This window comes from Protomyctophum parallelum (genome assembly GCF_964188405.1).
Source record: "Protomyctophum parallelum genome assembly, chromosome: 14".
Taxonomy (NCBI): Eukaryota; Metazoa; Chordata; class Actinopteri; order Myctophiformes; family Myctophidae; genus Protomyctophum; species Protomyctophum parallelum.
This window is the reverse complement of record NC_139709.1, coordinates 32,391,838-32,408,661: the sequence shown is the minus strand read 5'-3', so window position 1 is coordinate 32,408,661 and position 16,824 is coordinate 32,391,838. Positions and strand designations below refer to the sequence as shown.

At 40.9% G+C, this 16,824-nt stretch overlaps 1 protein-coding gene across 1 annotated transcript; it reads right to left on the bottom strand.

Moving 5' to 3' along the window:
• Positions 1–5,498: 5,498 nt before the first annotated feature.
• On the bottom strand, positions 5,499–14,426 carry ccdc13 (coiled-coil domain containing 13; the record flags this gene model as incomplete). Its single annotated transcript, XM_083782741.1, has 14 exons — positions 5,499–5,609; positions 7,401–7,536; positions 8,253–8,399; positions 8,755–8,814; positions 9,090–9,190; positions 10,121–10,333; positions 11,412–11,588; positions 11,794–11,964; positions 12,087–12,191; positions 13,279–13,392; positions 13,485–13,571; positions 13,704–13,846; positions 13,930–14,069; positions 14,218–14,426. The coding sequence occupies 14 exons, from the start codon at positions 14,424–14,426 to the stop codon at positions 5,499–5,501; spliced, it is 1,914 nt and encodes a 637-aa protein (XP_083638867.1).
• Positions 14,427–16,824: the final 2,398 nt, after the last annotated feature.

Below are 16,824 nucleotides of genomic sequence, written 5' to 3'. Positions count from 1 at the left end.
TTGGAATAAATCTACACCTCTCTGCGTAATCCAGCACCATAAAACAATATTAAAACTGTTTCATAAAGCGCAATTTATTTAGAAGTGATGACACCACTTTAACCACATGAACCCCATAGCGTCCCTTTTCTGGCCATGTCATAATATTTGGCGAACGTTCTGCGCACATTATAGCAGATGTACAAGCTCACAATGCCTCGCAACGTGACCCCATTGTGAGTTTGTACATCGGCTATTTTGAGCAAAGAGATTGGTGTGGAGGAAAAAAAGGAGGGGGGCAGAATATAGTCCCATGGGAGACGCTGGTAAACAAAGTATATAAGTGGTTAATCACTGCAAGTCATCAGACATGCTGAATGACATTTCTTGAAAACTGCAGCATTCATTTCAATTTGGGATAAGTATACGGTCTTGTCAAATGGAACGCCTGTAAGAGAGAATACAGCCCCAATAAATATCCAATGGTTACACTGAAATAGTGGAATAGAGTTATTCCAAGTTTATCAATAATGTTGAGCTTGCATTCAATATTTCAATTGAAAACAAAATTTACTTCAAACTCTTCCTGGACTGTGATGCCGTTAAGGGACATGATCAACCTGTACTGAAGCTGTAAAGCTGTTCTATCCTTTCTTTCCAGAGACATATCTCAATAGTGAGTGGTATACTATATGGAGGGGTGCCTCACCTGCAATCCAGGAGGTATTCAACACAAGCTGTTATTTGTTTCTCTGAGCATAAAGGCTTTCTTCATCACGTCCAAAGTCTGATATTTTTGTCTTGTGGCACTTTCTCGCTCAGTCCAGTGGGGACCTGCCAATCTCCCACAGGGTTCTGGAAGAAATAGTGCGGTATTTGAAGCAGTACACTAACTCAGCCATGGTTTTAAATTAAGCGTGATGTGGAGGAGAGGAGGAGGGGGCTTTCTGCTGAAATCCTTTTGGCTACATCGGAAGAAAATAACTCGGATGTTAGTATGAATGTAGCGGCCACTCCCACCAAGATACACAGACCAGACAACTTTTGGGAATAAGAAGCTCAGGTTAAACTGTATATACATTTGGCCATGCTCTGGGGAACATATGGAGGGGCAAAGTGGGAGTTTGTATAGCTTGAGTGTGCATTCGTTTTCAACCACTATTCCCACAAAGCTGGTTTCAAGTCAAAAATAATTAGCTGTAATATTTCAACAAAATTATGAAGTATTTAAGAACTGTGTTTACTATTTGGTTGGGTTGTCAAATATTCACACGTTACATAAATTCATAATGGAGCCAAGAAAAGCTTGAAATAAAATGAGAAAACACTTGTCATGGCCAATAGTTAGTTTTGTTTCCTTATGTTTGATCAAGTCTATGAACCCGATCACATTATAGATTATTACAGATATAACGATTAGAAAACAGCAAGAAGATGAGACCATTTTGAAGACATCAAATGACACGACAACACTGTGAGGTTCATGTTCTTTGACTTCTCTAATGCATTTAACAACATACAACTCTTACTACTTGCGGATACTAGGCTGCTGACGAAAAAGACGGGTGGACTCCCCCATTGTTTCCTGGAATACAAACCACCTGACCAACAGGCCAGTTTGTTTGTCATTTCTGATACTTCCGTGACCGTGGTCTGTTTCTCAGTGGATTCATCATCTATGAAGGTTACATTTGCCCAAATGTGCTGAAGTCATCACTGGTGACCATCGGGAGGAAACTCCTTGACATCATTGACAATCCCTCTCACCCTCTATGTGCTCCTAGCAACAGATTATTACAACTACAGTAGGTTGCACTATAAATGGTGCATTTATATAGCGCCTTTATCCAAGGCGCTTTACAGAGATTGTGCATTACATTCACCCATTCATACACCGATGGCAGCGGAAACCATGCAAGGCACCAACTAGCACATCGGGAGCAATTAGGGGTTCAGTGTCTTGCTCAAGGACACTTCGACAGTAACTCTGGGGGAGCCCGGGTTCGAACTGGCAACCTTACGGTTACCATCCAGGCACTCTACCCCTGAGCCACCGCCGCCCCCTATAGTGGAGGATATTAAGTCAATATTTCATGAGAATCGTTCACTTTATGGTACAAGCACCAAAATTGGCACACGAGTGCTTCGGAACCTACTCTCTCAGAAAAGTACGTTGTCCACTTGAAAAAACAAAATGGACACCATTTTTCAAGATGGCCGCCAAATGAAAAAGGCCTTTTGTGGCGGTTCTGGACAACCGTGGGTCCGACCGACTCGAGACCGGGCACTGCACTCCCTGTGGGTGTGTGGAACGTGTGTGTCGAATTTGAAGTCGGTGGGGCGAACGGTTCTCGAGTTACGTGGATTACAGACGTACACACACATAATTTGTGCAATTAGCAGATCATTGGAACGGTTGTTCGCTTGGTGATACAAGTGTGACATTTGCCGTGAACATTCCTTTGGTCAACTCTTTAACTTTTTAAACCGAGCCATCCAAAAATCCAATATGGCGGTGATATTTCAAGATGGCCACCAAAATTAGACATTTCAGCATATATTTGGCTATACTTTTGTGATGATACCATACTACTGTATAATACTGTATGGCACTGTAGGGCATCATACTGCACCATACTGTACTGTACTGTACAGTACAGTACCGTACCGTACCGTACCGTACCGTACCGTACTGTACTGTACCGTACTGTACCATACTGTACCGTACTGCATGGTACCATACTGTACCGTACTGTACCATACTGTACCGTACTGTACCTTACTGTATGGTATCATACTGTACCATACTGTACCGTACTGTACTGTACTGTACCATACTGTACCGTACTGTACCATACTGCATGGTACCATACTGTATCGTACTGTACCTTACTGTACCATACTGTACTGTACTGTACTGTACCGTACTGCATGGTACCATACCATACTGTACTGTACCGTACCGTACTGTACTGTACCATACTTTATGGTATCATACTGTACCATGCCGTACCGCACGTTACTGTACCGTACTGTACTTTACCATACTGTACTGTAACATACTATAGTGTACTGTACAGTACCGTGTGTGTGTGTGTGTGTGTGTGTGTGTGTGTGTGTGTGCACGTGCAGGGAAAAGGGGAGGGGTCGGTTAATGTGGAAATTGTAATGTAATTTGTGTCACAGTGAAATGTTGTGCAATAACAGTATGTCATACAAAAGCAATATTTGTACAGTAAATATGACATGGATGCAATGTAGTGCAGATGGATTTCTGTGGCATGCATAATTTTTTGTGCATAGAGAGATGTGTGCTAACGGAGTGATTTGGTAGGAGAAGTCGGACGGATAAACGGACATATTGCTTTGCATCCCCTATAGTAGTAGGATCAAGGATGAGCATCAAAACTATATATTTTAAATACTTTTCATTAGCACATGCTTGAATTTTACATTCCATAGGGCTGGACCACACATGGACCCCATTTGGTTTTGTTTTCTGCATCTTCCTCTGTGACCTGCCACCTTCATGTCATCTCTCACAGCATCCTTAAACCTCGTCTTTGGCCATCCTCTTACCTGGCAGCTACATCTTCAGCATCCTTCTCCCAATGTACCCTCATCCCTCCTTTTCACATGTCTAAACCATCTCAACCTCACCTCTCTTGCTTTATCCCCAAACCTTCTAACCTGGGCTGATCCTCTAATTCAGTAATTTCTGATAATGTCCTTCCTTTTCACTCCTAATGAGAACCATAGCATCCTTAATTCTGCCACCTCCAGCTGTGCCTCCTTTTCATCAGTGCCACCGTTTCCAACCGTACGGCATGGCTGGTCTCACTACCATCGTATACATATTCCCTCTCACTGGTAGCCTTCTGTCACGAATATTTCCTGACCCATACTATGTCCCATATTCTCAATACATTGGCTTCTCTTGCTAGAACATTTCCATCTCTATACTCACCTTAACCTGTTACACTACTGTCTTCTACTGTCTGGTCAATTGGTACAAAAAAAAATCTCCCTCCCTCACCATCTCTCTTTGCACTTACTGTACATCTCAAATAGCCCTGACCACTTCTTAGCCCACACCATCTGACATCACATCTCTCTCTTCTTACCCATCATCTTAAAAAAACCCAATGGCCATTGCCCATTGACATAATTATTCAAGTCTGTGTGTGTGTCTGTACATCTTTAATCCACATAACCCGAGAACCGTTCGCCCCACTGACTTCAAATTCGACACACACGTTCCACACACCCACAGGGAGTGCAGTGCCCGGTCTCGAGTCGGTCGGACCCACGGTTGTCCAGAACCGCCACAAAAGGCCCTTTTCATTTGGCGGCCATCTTGAAAAATGGTGGCCATTAAGTGGACAACGTACTTTTCTGAGAGAGTAGGTTCTGAAGCACTTGTGTACCAAATTTGGTGCTTGTACCATAAAGTGAACGATCATGTCATTAATATCCTCCACTATATAAGGACTAGATCTGACTGGATTACCAGCCAAGGTGCCTGGACCGCTGAGACACTGCCCAGGCCTGTGCAGTGCTTTAATTTGTTAACGCACACACACACAAATACACATAGACACATATTTACATTTCATAGCACAATTCTTCAGATATAGTAAGGGAGCTGGTAATTAATTGATAATTCTTGTCTAGTGTGTATACTGTAGGCCTATAGTGTTTCAGATCCCTTGTTTTAATTCTATTGTCGCTTATTTTGTAATTCAACTGTTTCTTATTTTGTTGTTTGTTTTGTGTGAGCTGATGAAATTAATGAATTGCCCCTCACTTGCCCCAGCGAGATGTGCTCTTGCCTCTAAGCATCACGCTACAATTTCTACAATCAACCGTCTCTTGATCAGACAATTGATAAAAGCTGTGTTACTCAGGAGGAGGGCCTCGTTGTCTTGATTGTGCCGATTGTGATGGACATCACAAACACATAATTGGCTTTCTGTTTCTGATGGTGTCAAAGGAACAGGCCATGACTAAATGACTAAATGTCATGTTGTGGGCCAAAACCAGACATGTCTGTTTCCCAGAGGCTGTCCCTGCTTTGTGGCAGATGTGACAGTAGAATGTGTAGGGGGGATTGGCAATTACATGCAGTGCACTGCAGGGCCCAGCTATAGTAACCCCTGGTTAGCCCATTCTGTACGGGAACCCCTTTTGGTGTTTTAAGCATTATGTTATACTTAAGCTATTGAAAAATAGCAGATCTACAAGCTCATAGCGCGGCACAGAGTGCCGCGCTATGAGCTTGTGCCTTGTAGGTCTGCTATTTTTGAAAAATCGTGAAAATGTGGTGCAAATCTTAATATATATTATTTCAGAGTGAACATTTTAACTCAAATATTTGCTTCTGGGGGGGGGGGGGGGTCGTTCAGTCGTTCGCAAAAATGTTTGAGAAAGACTGACGTAGAAACAGGTTTTTCAGAAAACTGTCAGGATTTAAAAGACATTTGTAGAATCGTCCTCGGGTCTAAATGTATCTTGTGCTATCATGGTGCCTGCAGGAACACATGCTTGACTTGGCTCATCATGTCATAGTAGAGGTGCGGGTCTCGCTCTGTGGCCTGGAGTGCTCCCTTCAGCGTTGCTCTTAGAGCCTCCTCCAGATAAATGACCACATGCAGCCAGATGGCAGCATCCAGTAGTCAAATCAACATATATCCATGCTCCTCACACATGACTTAATTTCAGTTCAGTTCCGCAATCATTATGTAACAGGGAAGAAAGAGCATATATATATATATATATATATATATATATATATATACCATAAAAGCCTTAAAATATTTTTAGGGCCTAGTTCAGCAAAGTATTTCACCAGTTTTTCAAAGATCCTTACATATTAGGGATGCCACAAAATCAGCCAAATCGAATTGGCCAAAAAAAAATATATATATATATATTTTAATCAATATCAGATAAAACTTTTAAGATTTTATATATGCACATGCCATGGTATACATAACCATTATATGTTGAGTGCATGCTTTGATGGTTACAGTTTTATAATCAGTTTTGATGAGTAAACCTTTGTGGAGATCTTCTCAGTTCTCATTGTATGCTAGTTACTGCCATTCAGGATGGAAAATGAAATCCATTTGGATTTGGGGAGAAGGGGCTGGTATGAAGTACTTGATATAAAGTGAACATGTTCACTTCACTAGTCTACTCTACACTCTACTCTACACCTGCCTTCATTTCATCTGATTGTCTGTCTGGCAGGCACTTAACAAGCGATCGTTAACTGTGTCTGTTAGAGAGAGGGGCAGAGAAGAGTGGCTTTGCTCAACTTGATTTATACTTATATTATCCACTGATGAAGGTACATGTTCGATATATCATGCAGCCTTACTTATTAGCCAATATTTTGGCTATTTAAAAAATATATACGAAATATTAAAATCGATTTCGGAGACTGCGATGATTAATCGGAAAATTGATTATTCGGCGGCATCCCTAGTACATATTACACGACTACTGTTTTGACCGTGATGGAGGTTGTGGCTTGCCTTTCACTAGTACGGAAGTGCTATTTCACCGTGGCTGTGTGAGTTTGGGTTTGACTTACTATTCTGTCCATATCGGGTTACAACTCGGCCGGGGCTGAGTCGGCTCTACCGGATTTTGCAACGCTCGACACGGAAACTCGTGGCCGTCGGTGGTGTCTCCCGTGGCTCAACTTCAGTAGAGACGGCGCCCCTTCGTTTTATAGTGTTTATAGTGTGTGCGTGCGTGCGTGCGCGCGCATCCGGAGCTAATCTCGCAAACCACATTTCTTGTGCACACTGGTTTGACAGTAGGTCAATGTTGGTACCTTAATGCAATATATATTTGCTTTATTTAGATACATATTTATGCTTTATGTAGATACATATTTATGCTTTTTTTAGATACAGTGAACAGCGAGTGGAAGGTGAGAGCCGACAGGAGGAATGGCATGCAACACAAGTCCTGAGCTATAGGCATGCATGCAACCCGTTCAAAACCCACTAACACTCTCAGAGTTAAACGAACAACTTTCATAGTGCAGGTGACGTATAGTAAAGATGTTATGTTTGACGTTTTACAGTTGAAAAGCTAGGAATGTTCCTAATGTTCTCAGAGCAAACGCTAAGAAGGCATCAATACATAAGATATATAGCATCTGTACTGACACTGACATCCTCAGTTCCTTTGGATACTTAGTTCATTCAGTGGTGCGTTTATCGATCAGTCAGTGGGACGACTCCGCCTGCTTCCCCCAGTTTCTTTTTGGGCTGGTGGAAGCTCCTGGGGCGTGGGGGGGGGGTGTAACAGACGAGAAAGAAATGGAGAGGGATCGATGAGTCAGTGCACCAAAAAAAGAGCATAATCTAGATCACGCCAGGTCATCACTGAGCACTCGGGTTTACCGATTGGACTCCTGTCGCTTGCACTGTGCAGTGTCTGTCAATCCTTTCTCCAAGTCCAGTTTTTGACTTCTCTATCTGCTGCTCCTCCTGGAGTCTCTGTTCGGCCTCCACACACCTCTGGTTCATCTCTTTCTCTCTGTCCAAAAGAGAAAAAAGGGCCTGTCACTGCAGCTTCTCTCTCTGAGTGATCAGAAATATCAGCACAATGATATAACTTCTATCATTCGATATTGACTCTGATATTGATTGCCAGTCTTTTAGGACCATGAAAAAGTAGGAGTTAAAAGAATTCCAAAAAGGTAGCAAATCCAAAAATGTAAATAAATGGCGATTTATACTACATTTTTATGTGTTATCCAGATGAGCCATAGCGTCCCAATTTGTGGCATGTCATATGCAAACATTCACTGAGAATAGCAGCTCTTCCAGCTCACAACATTGTAAAGTCGTATATCATCAATTTGTGTCGTAGATTTGGTGTAGACTAGATGGAAAAAAAACAAGGGGACCAAGTATAGACCCTGGGGGACCATCGGTCAACTAGGTATATATAGGGTTAGGTTAATAGATAATACAAATCCTGGGTGCTCGGATGCCAGCCCACCAGGTTGTGGGTTCAAATCCGCCATGGTGCATCCGGCTTAGTTGATCTTCTATACAAATACAATTGACTTGTTTGCCATTGGTGAAGGAAAACTAGCCAATGACTGTTGTGGTCTTGGTCAAGAAAGAAGCCCACACACTGTGGTGATATAATCTACGGTTCAATCCACTACACAGATAGTAACTTGTGCTTTCAATGAAAAGTATACTGCAGGGATAATGTACATTGAATTGAACATTGTGTATTACTTTTCCTGCTGGAGCTTGACCACGACTAGGAGTCTGTCTTTCTCTACACTTGCGGCCTGGTACAAAGTCCTGTACTCGGTGCACTGGGCCATCAGAGAGTTCACCTCAGCGGGACAATGTTGACATCTAGGAGGAGCCAAACCACCACTGAGAAAAGGGAGGAAAAAACCCCAAGATGTGGATCTCAGATTTCATGTGGCCAGTATATATGATGTCTGGGCATCTATTCTACAACATCAGTAGTATTATGTTAGTCGTTTACATATTTGGGCAAAGCTTTCGGCACAGTCTTCCATTGACTCCCAATATAAATTTAGTTTTAAAGTTAATTATTTCAACGTATAAAACATTATGATCAGTCCAGTGGTTTGCGAAATTATACCCCCACACTACACACAGACTCACCTCTTCTAGACAGCCCGTAAAAACACGCAACGCAATAATGCATGACAATGTTAAAAGAACAGATATGGAACAGATTATGAGTAACTCGTGAACCTACCTGACATCTAAACTAGTTGGTGCAGACTGCACCAGCTTATGGCCATGTTTTGTAACTGACCTGGAAGAGAGGAAGCGATAGTCATAAATAGAACATATTACAGACGACATTCACAGAGCCATGACTCTAAATCAATAGGCTGAAATTTGAGCAAACACCATAGCTCTGTTTGCGTCAATGTTTAGATTTGTGTTCATGATTTATTTATAAGTTGTCAAAGATAATTTATGTCAAGCATCTGTCTGAGCAATGTCCAATTTTAATCGATCAAACAATATTTCATAATATTTTTTAATAGTTTTGAATGTGATGATGATCATTATTAGCACGCCTACCGTGCAGAGCTCATTCTTTTGTCAATGTCTCCCTCTTCTGGCGGAGCTGTGGAACTGCATGTAGCTGTCATGCAGCTGGCCTGACTGTTTCCATCTTCCCTCTGCAACAGAAATGAGCACTTTCTTGACAATATCTTGATAGTGTTTCATAATATTAACATTTTACCCTTTCATCTGTTATGTTTTACCCTCTTTGTTTTATGTTTCTGTTTTAGCTTTTTTGTGTTCTTATGAAGAAAGTAAAGTTGCATTTCCAAGTTCTGTGACAAACAATAATATGATGAAATATATTGGGTAAAGAGAAAATAATTAAGACATTATCTATTTTCTACTGTTTCTATCCATATCCCATCTTCGTGGGCTCTACTCTTCTGAATAATGGAACTACAGTATAATTTTCTTATTATACAGAAGATGTCTGTTAACTTAAAAGGAATATTTCACTTTAAAATGAAGTCATTAAAAGTACTGAAAACATCACAACCCACATTAGAATGTCCTAAGTTAGGACATTCATTATAATGTCCTAACTCAGTCTTGTAAAATTTATTCATATGATGTAATTGTATTTTATGTGTGGACCCCAGGAAGAGTAGCTTCTACTAAGGTAGTAGCTAATGGAGATCCAAATAAAAATTAAAAAAATCACGGACTCTTCACGCGTGAAGAGGCCGTGATTTTTTTCCCATGATTTTAAAATGTATTATATATATATATATATATATATATATATATATTTATTTATTTATTAATGTTTATTCTATTTGAAAGTGAAATATCCCTTTAATGAAATACAAATGATAAAAAAGGGAAGGGAAATTAATTCTCAAATTAGTGACTAAAATGAAGCTTTAGCTTTACGACAGACTTTACTTAGTGGAGACAGACAGGAACCTGACGGCAGAGAGGAGAAAGTTATGAATCTAAGTTATCGAACCAGGGGCGTTCAATTTTCAACTCAACATTTTGCTGACTGTTGGGACTGCAGGGAGCATCAATTCATTGCTGGTTTCCAATTAAAAGTATTTTACCTGAAAGGAAATCCGCTGGATTTCCTTCTCCAGCTCCTTCACCTTGGCCTCCTTCTCGGAGACCATCTGCTTGAGCTGCAGGACGAGGGTGCTGTGCCTGGAGGCCTCGCTGCTCGGCTGCAGTCCCCCCGGTGTCTTCTGCAGGGTCTCTGCAGCGTCTTGCTGCTGCAGGGTGAGCCGGCTCAGCACCTCTTGCATCTGGGCCTGCTGCTTCTGCAGGAGGGACGGACATGCTTAACCCATTTAGACCTGTGAACTATTCTACAAATGTCTTCTAAATCATGACAGTTTTCTGGAGAAAAAACAAAACATCTTTCTATGTCAGTGAATCTCAAACTATTTCATGTCAAGGACACCCAGAATTATATGTAATTGGCTGCCGACCCCCATCTGAAAATATGCTGTTCCAGGCTCCTCCCAGCAGCAAAGACGTTCGCTCTGAAAGAATATATATTTAAAGATTTGCGCCTCATTTTCACGATTAAAAGAAAATAGCAGTAGATCTGCTATTTTTAAATAGCTAAAGAATAATATAATGAATGGGTTAATTTATACTAAATGGATGTGTATCTACTATACAGAATTGGCCTTATCTTGGGTGAGCCTTACCCTTTATCCTTAAACTTATATGCCATATTTTACTGTCTTGAAAAACTGTTTTAAATACTTCAACTAGCCGATCTACATCGACACATTGTGAGCTTGTAGATTTTAACTATTTTAAAATGTTTTTCAAAATAGTAAAAAATAGCAAATAAGTTTAGGGATAAGGATATAGCCCTATATCCTTAAATTCCAGAAAGCTCTGTGTAACTGTCTGCGCAGGAGACATCCCTGATGTTGCAGCACTGATAGAGGACAGATTTCATAGTGGGTACTGCACTAACTACTCTGAAAATGGGTGCTTCACTAGTCAATACAAAAACTATATTACACACCATAACGTTTTGTTTACACTTTGTTACGTGGCCGTGTTTTATGACAAAGATTATGTCTTCTGGGCTGAGAAAAGTGCATTAACGTTTTTTTTCTTGTGACATGATCACCAATTACCCTTGTTTAGACGGGTCTTATATGAAACAGACACTACCAGGCAGGATCACAGACATGTTACGTACTCAACCAACCATGGAGGACCCATTAACGGATCCAAAGAGAAATGCAATAAACATTATGTTTGACCATTGTGTCTACTGTGAAAATCTATCAAAACCGTTGGGCTATCCATAGAATTGTACACTTAATTTAGTTTTTATGATGACAAATATTTTTCTTTGACCTCAGGACTTACGAGAAGGGCATCCACCAGTTCGTCATCATGCTTGCCCTTATCCAGCAGAGTGGATATCTGGACCTTCAGGGTTTTTACTTCGGCAGCCAGAGATTTGTTTCTGGCTTTAGAGCCTTCCAGCTTCTTCTTCACTTCTTCATGGTCTTTCAGGAGTGCCTCATAGTCTGCTGTAATCCTCTGCCAAGTCAAATCAAATGGGGAGGACACTCGTACTCAAACAAAATTTTAATATCTCAGTTGAATTAGTTCATTTACAGTTCATGACATGAACTGTAAATGAACTAATTCAACTGAGATATACTGTATGCTTTTTTCTTTTTACATATACCATTCATATCTCTTGTAGAACTACATGAACTTCATGTACAAGTGATTATATCACCTCGAATGTCTCTCTCTTCTCTCTCTCAATGGTGCGAATGTAGCCGAGGTTCCTGTCCTGAGGTGGTGTTTTCTGCAGACTGCCAACCCCCAGAAACTCTTCCTCAACACTCGACACACTCGGCTGCCTCCGTTGAGCTGATTGGTTTAACTGCTGCTCAAGGTCCCGGACCTGCACACAAAGAAATTAGACAAACCTGTGTCCCCATTAAGTGAAAACCCCTCTTGGTTGTAAGAACACATACAGTAGGTGATATGAAAACATCACTTATTCAATGAATTCAGCAATCTTACCCTGGCCTGAAGAACTAAAATCTGCTGAGAGCGACCCCGGAAGCCCCCTGGGGAGCTCAGTATCTGCTGGATGTTGACCTCCTCTCCAACCTCACTAATCAATACCTGTAACAAAAATAGCAGCCTTGTTTATTTTATCATTATTATTTTGTAATTCATAATGTACTGTATAAACTACAGCATGTTTGTGACCTGTGGCAAAGAACCTAGGTGTCCTACTGGACTCTAACCTTTGCCTCGAAGCAAAAAACATAGTTCGCACCTGCTTTTTCCACCTACGCAACATCTATAGAATCCGTCCAAACCTCCAAACCTTTCCATCCCTAACCTCCATAAAGTCATCAATGCCCTTATTTCATCACGACTGGATTACTGCAATGCTCTTTATTCAAATCTCAACAAAGGATCCATACACTGCTTAAAATTAGTACAGAATGCAGCAGCTAGACTTATCACCGGGACCAGGAGGTCAGAACATCACCCCAGTTTTAGCGTCACTGCACTGGCTGCTTGTTACTTTTATTAATTGATTTTAAGATGTTATTGTTTTACTTTTAAAGCCCTTAACGGCCTGGCACCCGAATACATATTGGATCTCCTGGAACCACATGTGCCGGTCCGTTGCTTGAGGTCCTCCAACTTAGCCCTCCTAGAGGTCCCTAAAACCGATTTGGTGACCAAGGGCGACATGGCATTTGCTGCCAGGGCCCCCAGACTCTGGAACAATCTCCCACTTGACCTCAGGGTTGCTAGTTCCCTCACAGAGAGGCCTTCTTAACCCCTAGAACACCTTTATTCCCCCTGATAGTGTCGTCGTTATATTTTTGGTTGTAATGTTTGTGATTGCTTGATTGTTTTAATTATGTTTTAAGCACTTTGAAACATTGTTTAAAAAGGTGCTATATAAATAAAGTTTATTATTAATATTACTTCCATGTTCACAGCCACTTTGCTACAGGACGCGATGATGCTTCATTGCTATGGATGTATTTATATAACCACCAACACAATCTCATATTGAACAAATGTGTCAGGTGTTTGATACGGAAGCAGTGTTGCTGTGAACAGAAATATGCATTCCATACAATACATGTATTTATGACAAATAGACATATTTGATATGTTTTTTTCCCCCTTCTCAACTGTTGAATACTTAATACCATAGATGATTATAGTACTGTACTGCTGCTACCTTATGAGCTATTTTGAGCTCCTGTTTAACAGCTTGAATCTGGATGCGATATTCAGTCATTTTGAACTGGGCCGCAGTTAATTTTTCCTGCAGAGATTTCATCACCGGGTTGTTCTGTTGGTGAAAGAAATACACATTGCTGGGGTTGTCATTATTATAATTAATACGATAACTTCAACATCCTAATATTCACCTTTTCTACATACCTCCTCACCATCATCTGATGACCTCACATCCTGTATTTTTGTGCCAATCTTTTGCCCAGGTGGAGAGAGTAATGAAACAGTCTGTAGCTATGGCCGAAAGTAAAAAAGTAAAAAGATTTGATTAAAATGTTTTTTAATCTCAAACACCTACATGATGAGTTTTTGAACTAATGAATGTGTTCATATGGCTTGAAATGGTTACGGTCCATCCGTCATCACCTCTTTCTCCAGCTCTTTGACTCTGTTGCTGCTTTGCTTTGCTTTAATCCTTTCTTGTTCAATTTCAGCTGATAACTCTCTATTCTTCTTGGACAGCTCAACGATCTTGGTGGCTGCAGCATCCCCTGCCAAGCCAGATGTGCCTGAATAACGGGGATGACAACCGATGTTGCACGATGCGAGAGAACATATCGACTCACCGGATTGTTTACTGTTGCTATAATACCTGCTAAAGCCAGTCTGTCTTCCTCCCTTTTCCTTTTCAGGTGCTTTATTTCAAAGTCCTTTTCACTCAGAAGCTTGAAGAGACGACCATTCTCATCAGTTAGTTCCCTCACTTGGTCTTGTAACTGATTCTGTAGTAGTCTGTAGTAGGGATTAAGTGAAAGGAACAGACTTTTTTTCTCTCTCATATCAATATGCAAGATATCGGTATTCGGCATACATTACGTAACGTACTACCTGTGCAAAAGTAAACACAAATCAATGATGGGAATCAATTCATGGATCTCACCTCTCATTAAGGTTTTGGGTATGAAAAGTATCTAGCTCAGACAGGTTCAAGTCATCCAGACTACTGGGGGTCTCCTGGGTCACACTGGCAGGACTGTGCAGTTCTTTGTCCTTTTTATGTAATTTTCTTTGGAGACGTTCCTCCTGCTGTTTCTGCAGAGCTCGGAACTGGTGCTTTAAACTGTCATTCAGCCCACCATCGTCTTCCATGATCTGCGGATCATTGCATATAGGTTTAAAAGACAACAAATGCTGGTGATGGCTGAGGAAGGCCCATATTTTGATCCCATGAGCAAAGAACTGAGTAGTAGGCTATAGCATACATACAGTGGAATTTATTGTCTCCACCAGGCCGAAGGCATGTGGGGAGAGTATGTTTTGCACTCCGTCCGTCCGCGTGTCCGTCCGTCCGTCCGTCCGTCCGTCCGTGTGTCCGTGTGTCCGTGAACAGCTAATCTCGGCCACCGTTAACCCGGTCGATGCCAAATTTTGCACACACACTCCCTGGATGCCAACGATGAACCTCTGCCCCAAACTTTCCAGCACGGCCTGTTATAGCGCCACCAGGAGGCCGCTTTGTGCAAAACAAGTTTTTGCACAGTACACCTACAGATTTTGTCCAAACATCACGCAAATTGGTACACAGTCTCTCTAGAGCCATTCAACGAAACGGGTCTTTCACATTTATCAGACTCCATCCTGATTGGTTAAGATTGGCTTCCAAAGTTCACAGGAGTGCTCAGTTTCAAACAAAATGCTGCAAATCATGAACACATCGCGTGATTTCCGTGAAATTGTGCACGCACATTCCCACTAGGCCGAGGACGAAATGCCACATGAACAATTTCAACTCAGCCTCAAGGTGGCGCTATAACTGGCCGAAAAGTGTTTTTACCTCTAACTGCACGGATCTGTGGATAACCTGGTGGAGACCTGTGCCCGGAAGGGCACTTTTTCTAGTTACTAATTGTATTAGTCAAGACTAATATTGAAGACAGAACTCGCTAAATTAAGTGGTGCCATGAACAAATGACAAGTACTACATTTTTACGTTTAACAAATAATATCAATGCCAAAGTGAAGTGACATGATGAGGCACTATTAAATAATTCCCCCCGGAATCATCAATAAAAGTTGATTCACAAGTATAGACCTGTGGCTGTGGGTACCCTACAAACAATAAGGTCTTAAGGAAGAATGGGTAGGTTTACTTACATAGATTAAAATGCTTATGTAATTAACACACGGTGACAATGAATTATTTTTATTTTAAAAAGACGGTCGAAGGCAGGAATTAAAGCAGGCCTGTAAAGGCATCGTAGCATGGTAGCAGCCTCAACACAGTAGAAAGTTTAATGTTGCGTTGCATGCATGTTAGATAATAGATGGCAATCAGTGCAATATAAATGTATAACTCACCTGTCAGTTAAGCTACGATCGATTAGGCCTACGCGATTTTGTGTTGAGATGTTAAGACTGCAGTTCAGTGGCCTACTGTCAGGGCTTCCTGTGACGCTGACCGCACCGTGATGTATAGCCTGTACCCATAGCAACCATTGACAGAAACCTGTTTACGAGACACATCAGGGCCACCAAGTCTCGCGGGATAATGCATTAAATGCAACAATTTGCAAGGGATGCTGCCAAGATCAATGTTTACAAAACATAAATAAACAAACCCGTAGGGCGGTATTTCCGCGTGGGTAAAGTGCCCAGTCTACATTAGCTACGTTTACTTTGTCAACCTGTGGAAATAAAAATAGAACAAAATATTGTACAATTTAAAGCGTCTTCTTCCAAAATTCATCTCCGAGTCTGGAACTTAAATGCTTTTCCCATTATACCACAGCACAAATCAACTTTATAAATAGCAATTGTTTTAACAGTATTTATACGTGTAAATAAATCACACTTGGCATGCAGCTGATGCAGGCCCTCTGCCAATGGTCTAAATACAAGGTGAAAAATACACAGGCCTACAATTTAACTTTTTAAATACTTTTAATCGCATTTTACAATCGGCACACATTCAACTCAATTTTAACAAGTCTTCAAGCAAATCACAAATTGTACTGTACAGTTGATGTCGTCATTTCCACAGCTCAATTTGTCATGATTGTGCCTTCAGTTAGAATGACTGAAACTGGCCATTTTCACAAGTTCAAATACTGTACCTCAGATAGGCCAATTAATAGTAATGTAGTCATCTCTGATAATTAAACATTTCAAAATACCAAAGATGTTTACAGGAATTCTTTCACTAATAATAATTATTAAAAGAAATTCCCTTTTGCTGCCAAATTATGTCTTCAAATAGGCCTATTCTAGATGTGAAGCTGAATTAATAACATATTTTTCATTTGTTTTAGCCATTTGAGAGCAGGCATCTTTCCCATTGTGCCCCCATTTCAGAAAAGTAGACTAAGGTGCATACACTTTTGGCAAAGATCTAATCTATAGAGCAAATTAAAAAATATAAATCTTAGGGAAAACAAACAGTCTGCAACAAAAGTAACAAAAAGATTACAAGAAACCAGTGTACAGTGACAGTAAGTGAAATGGTATGTTTTATACTGTGGTATCAAGGAACCATACTGTATTGTGTATA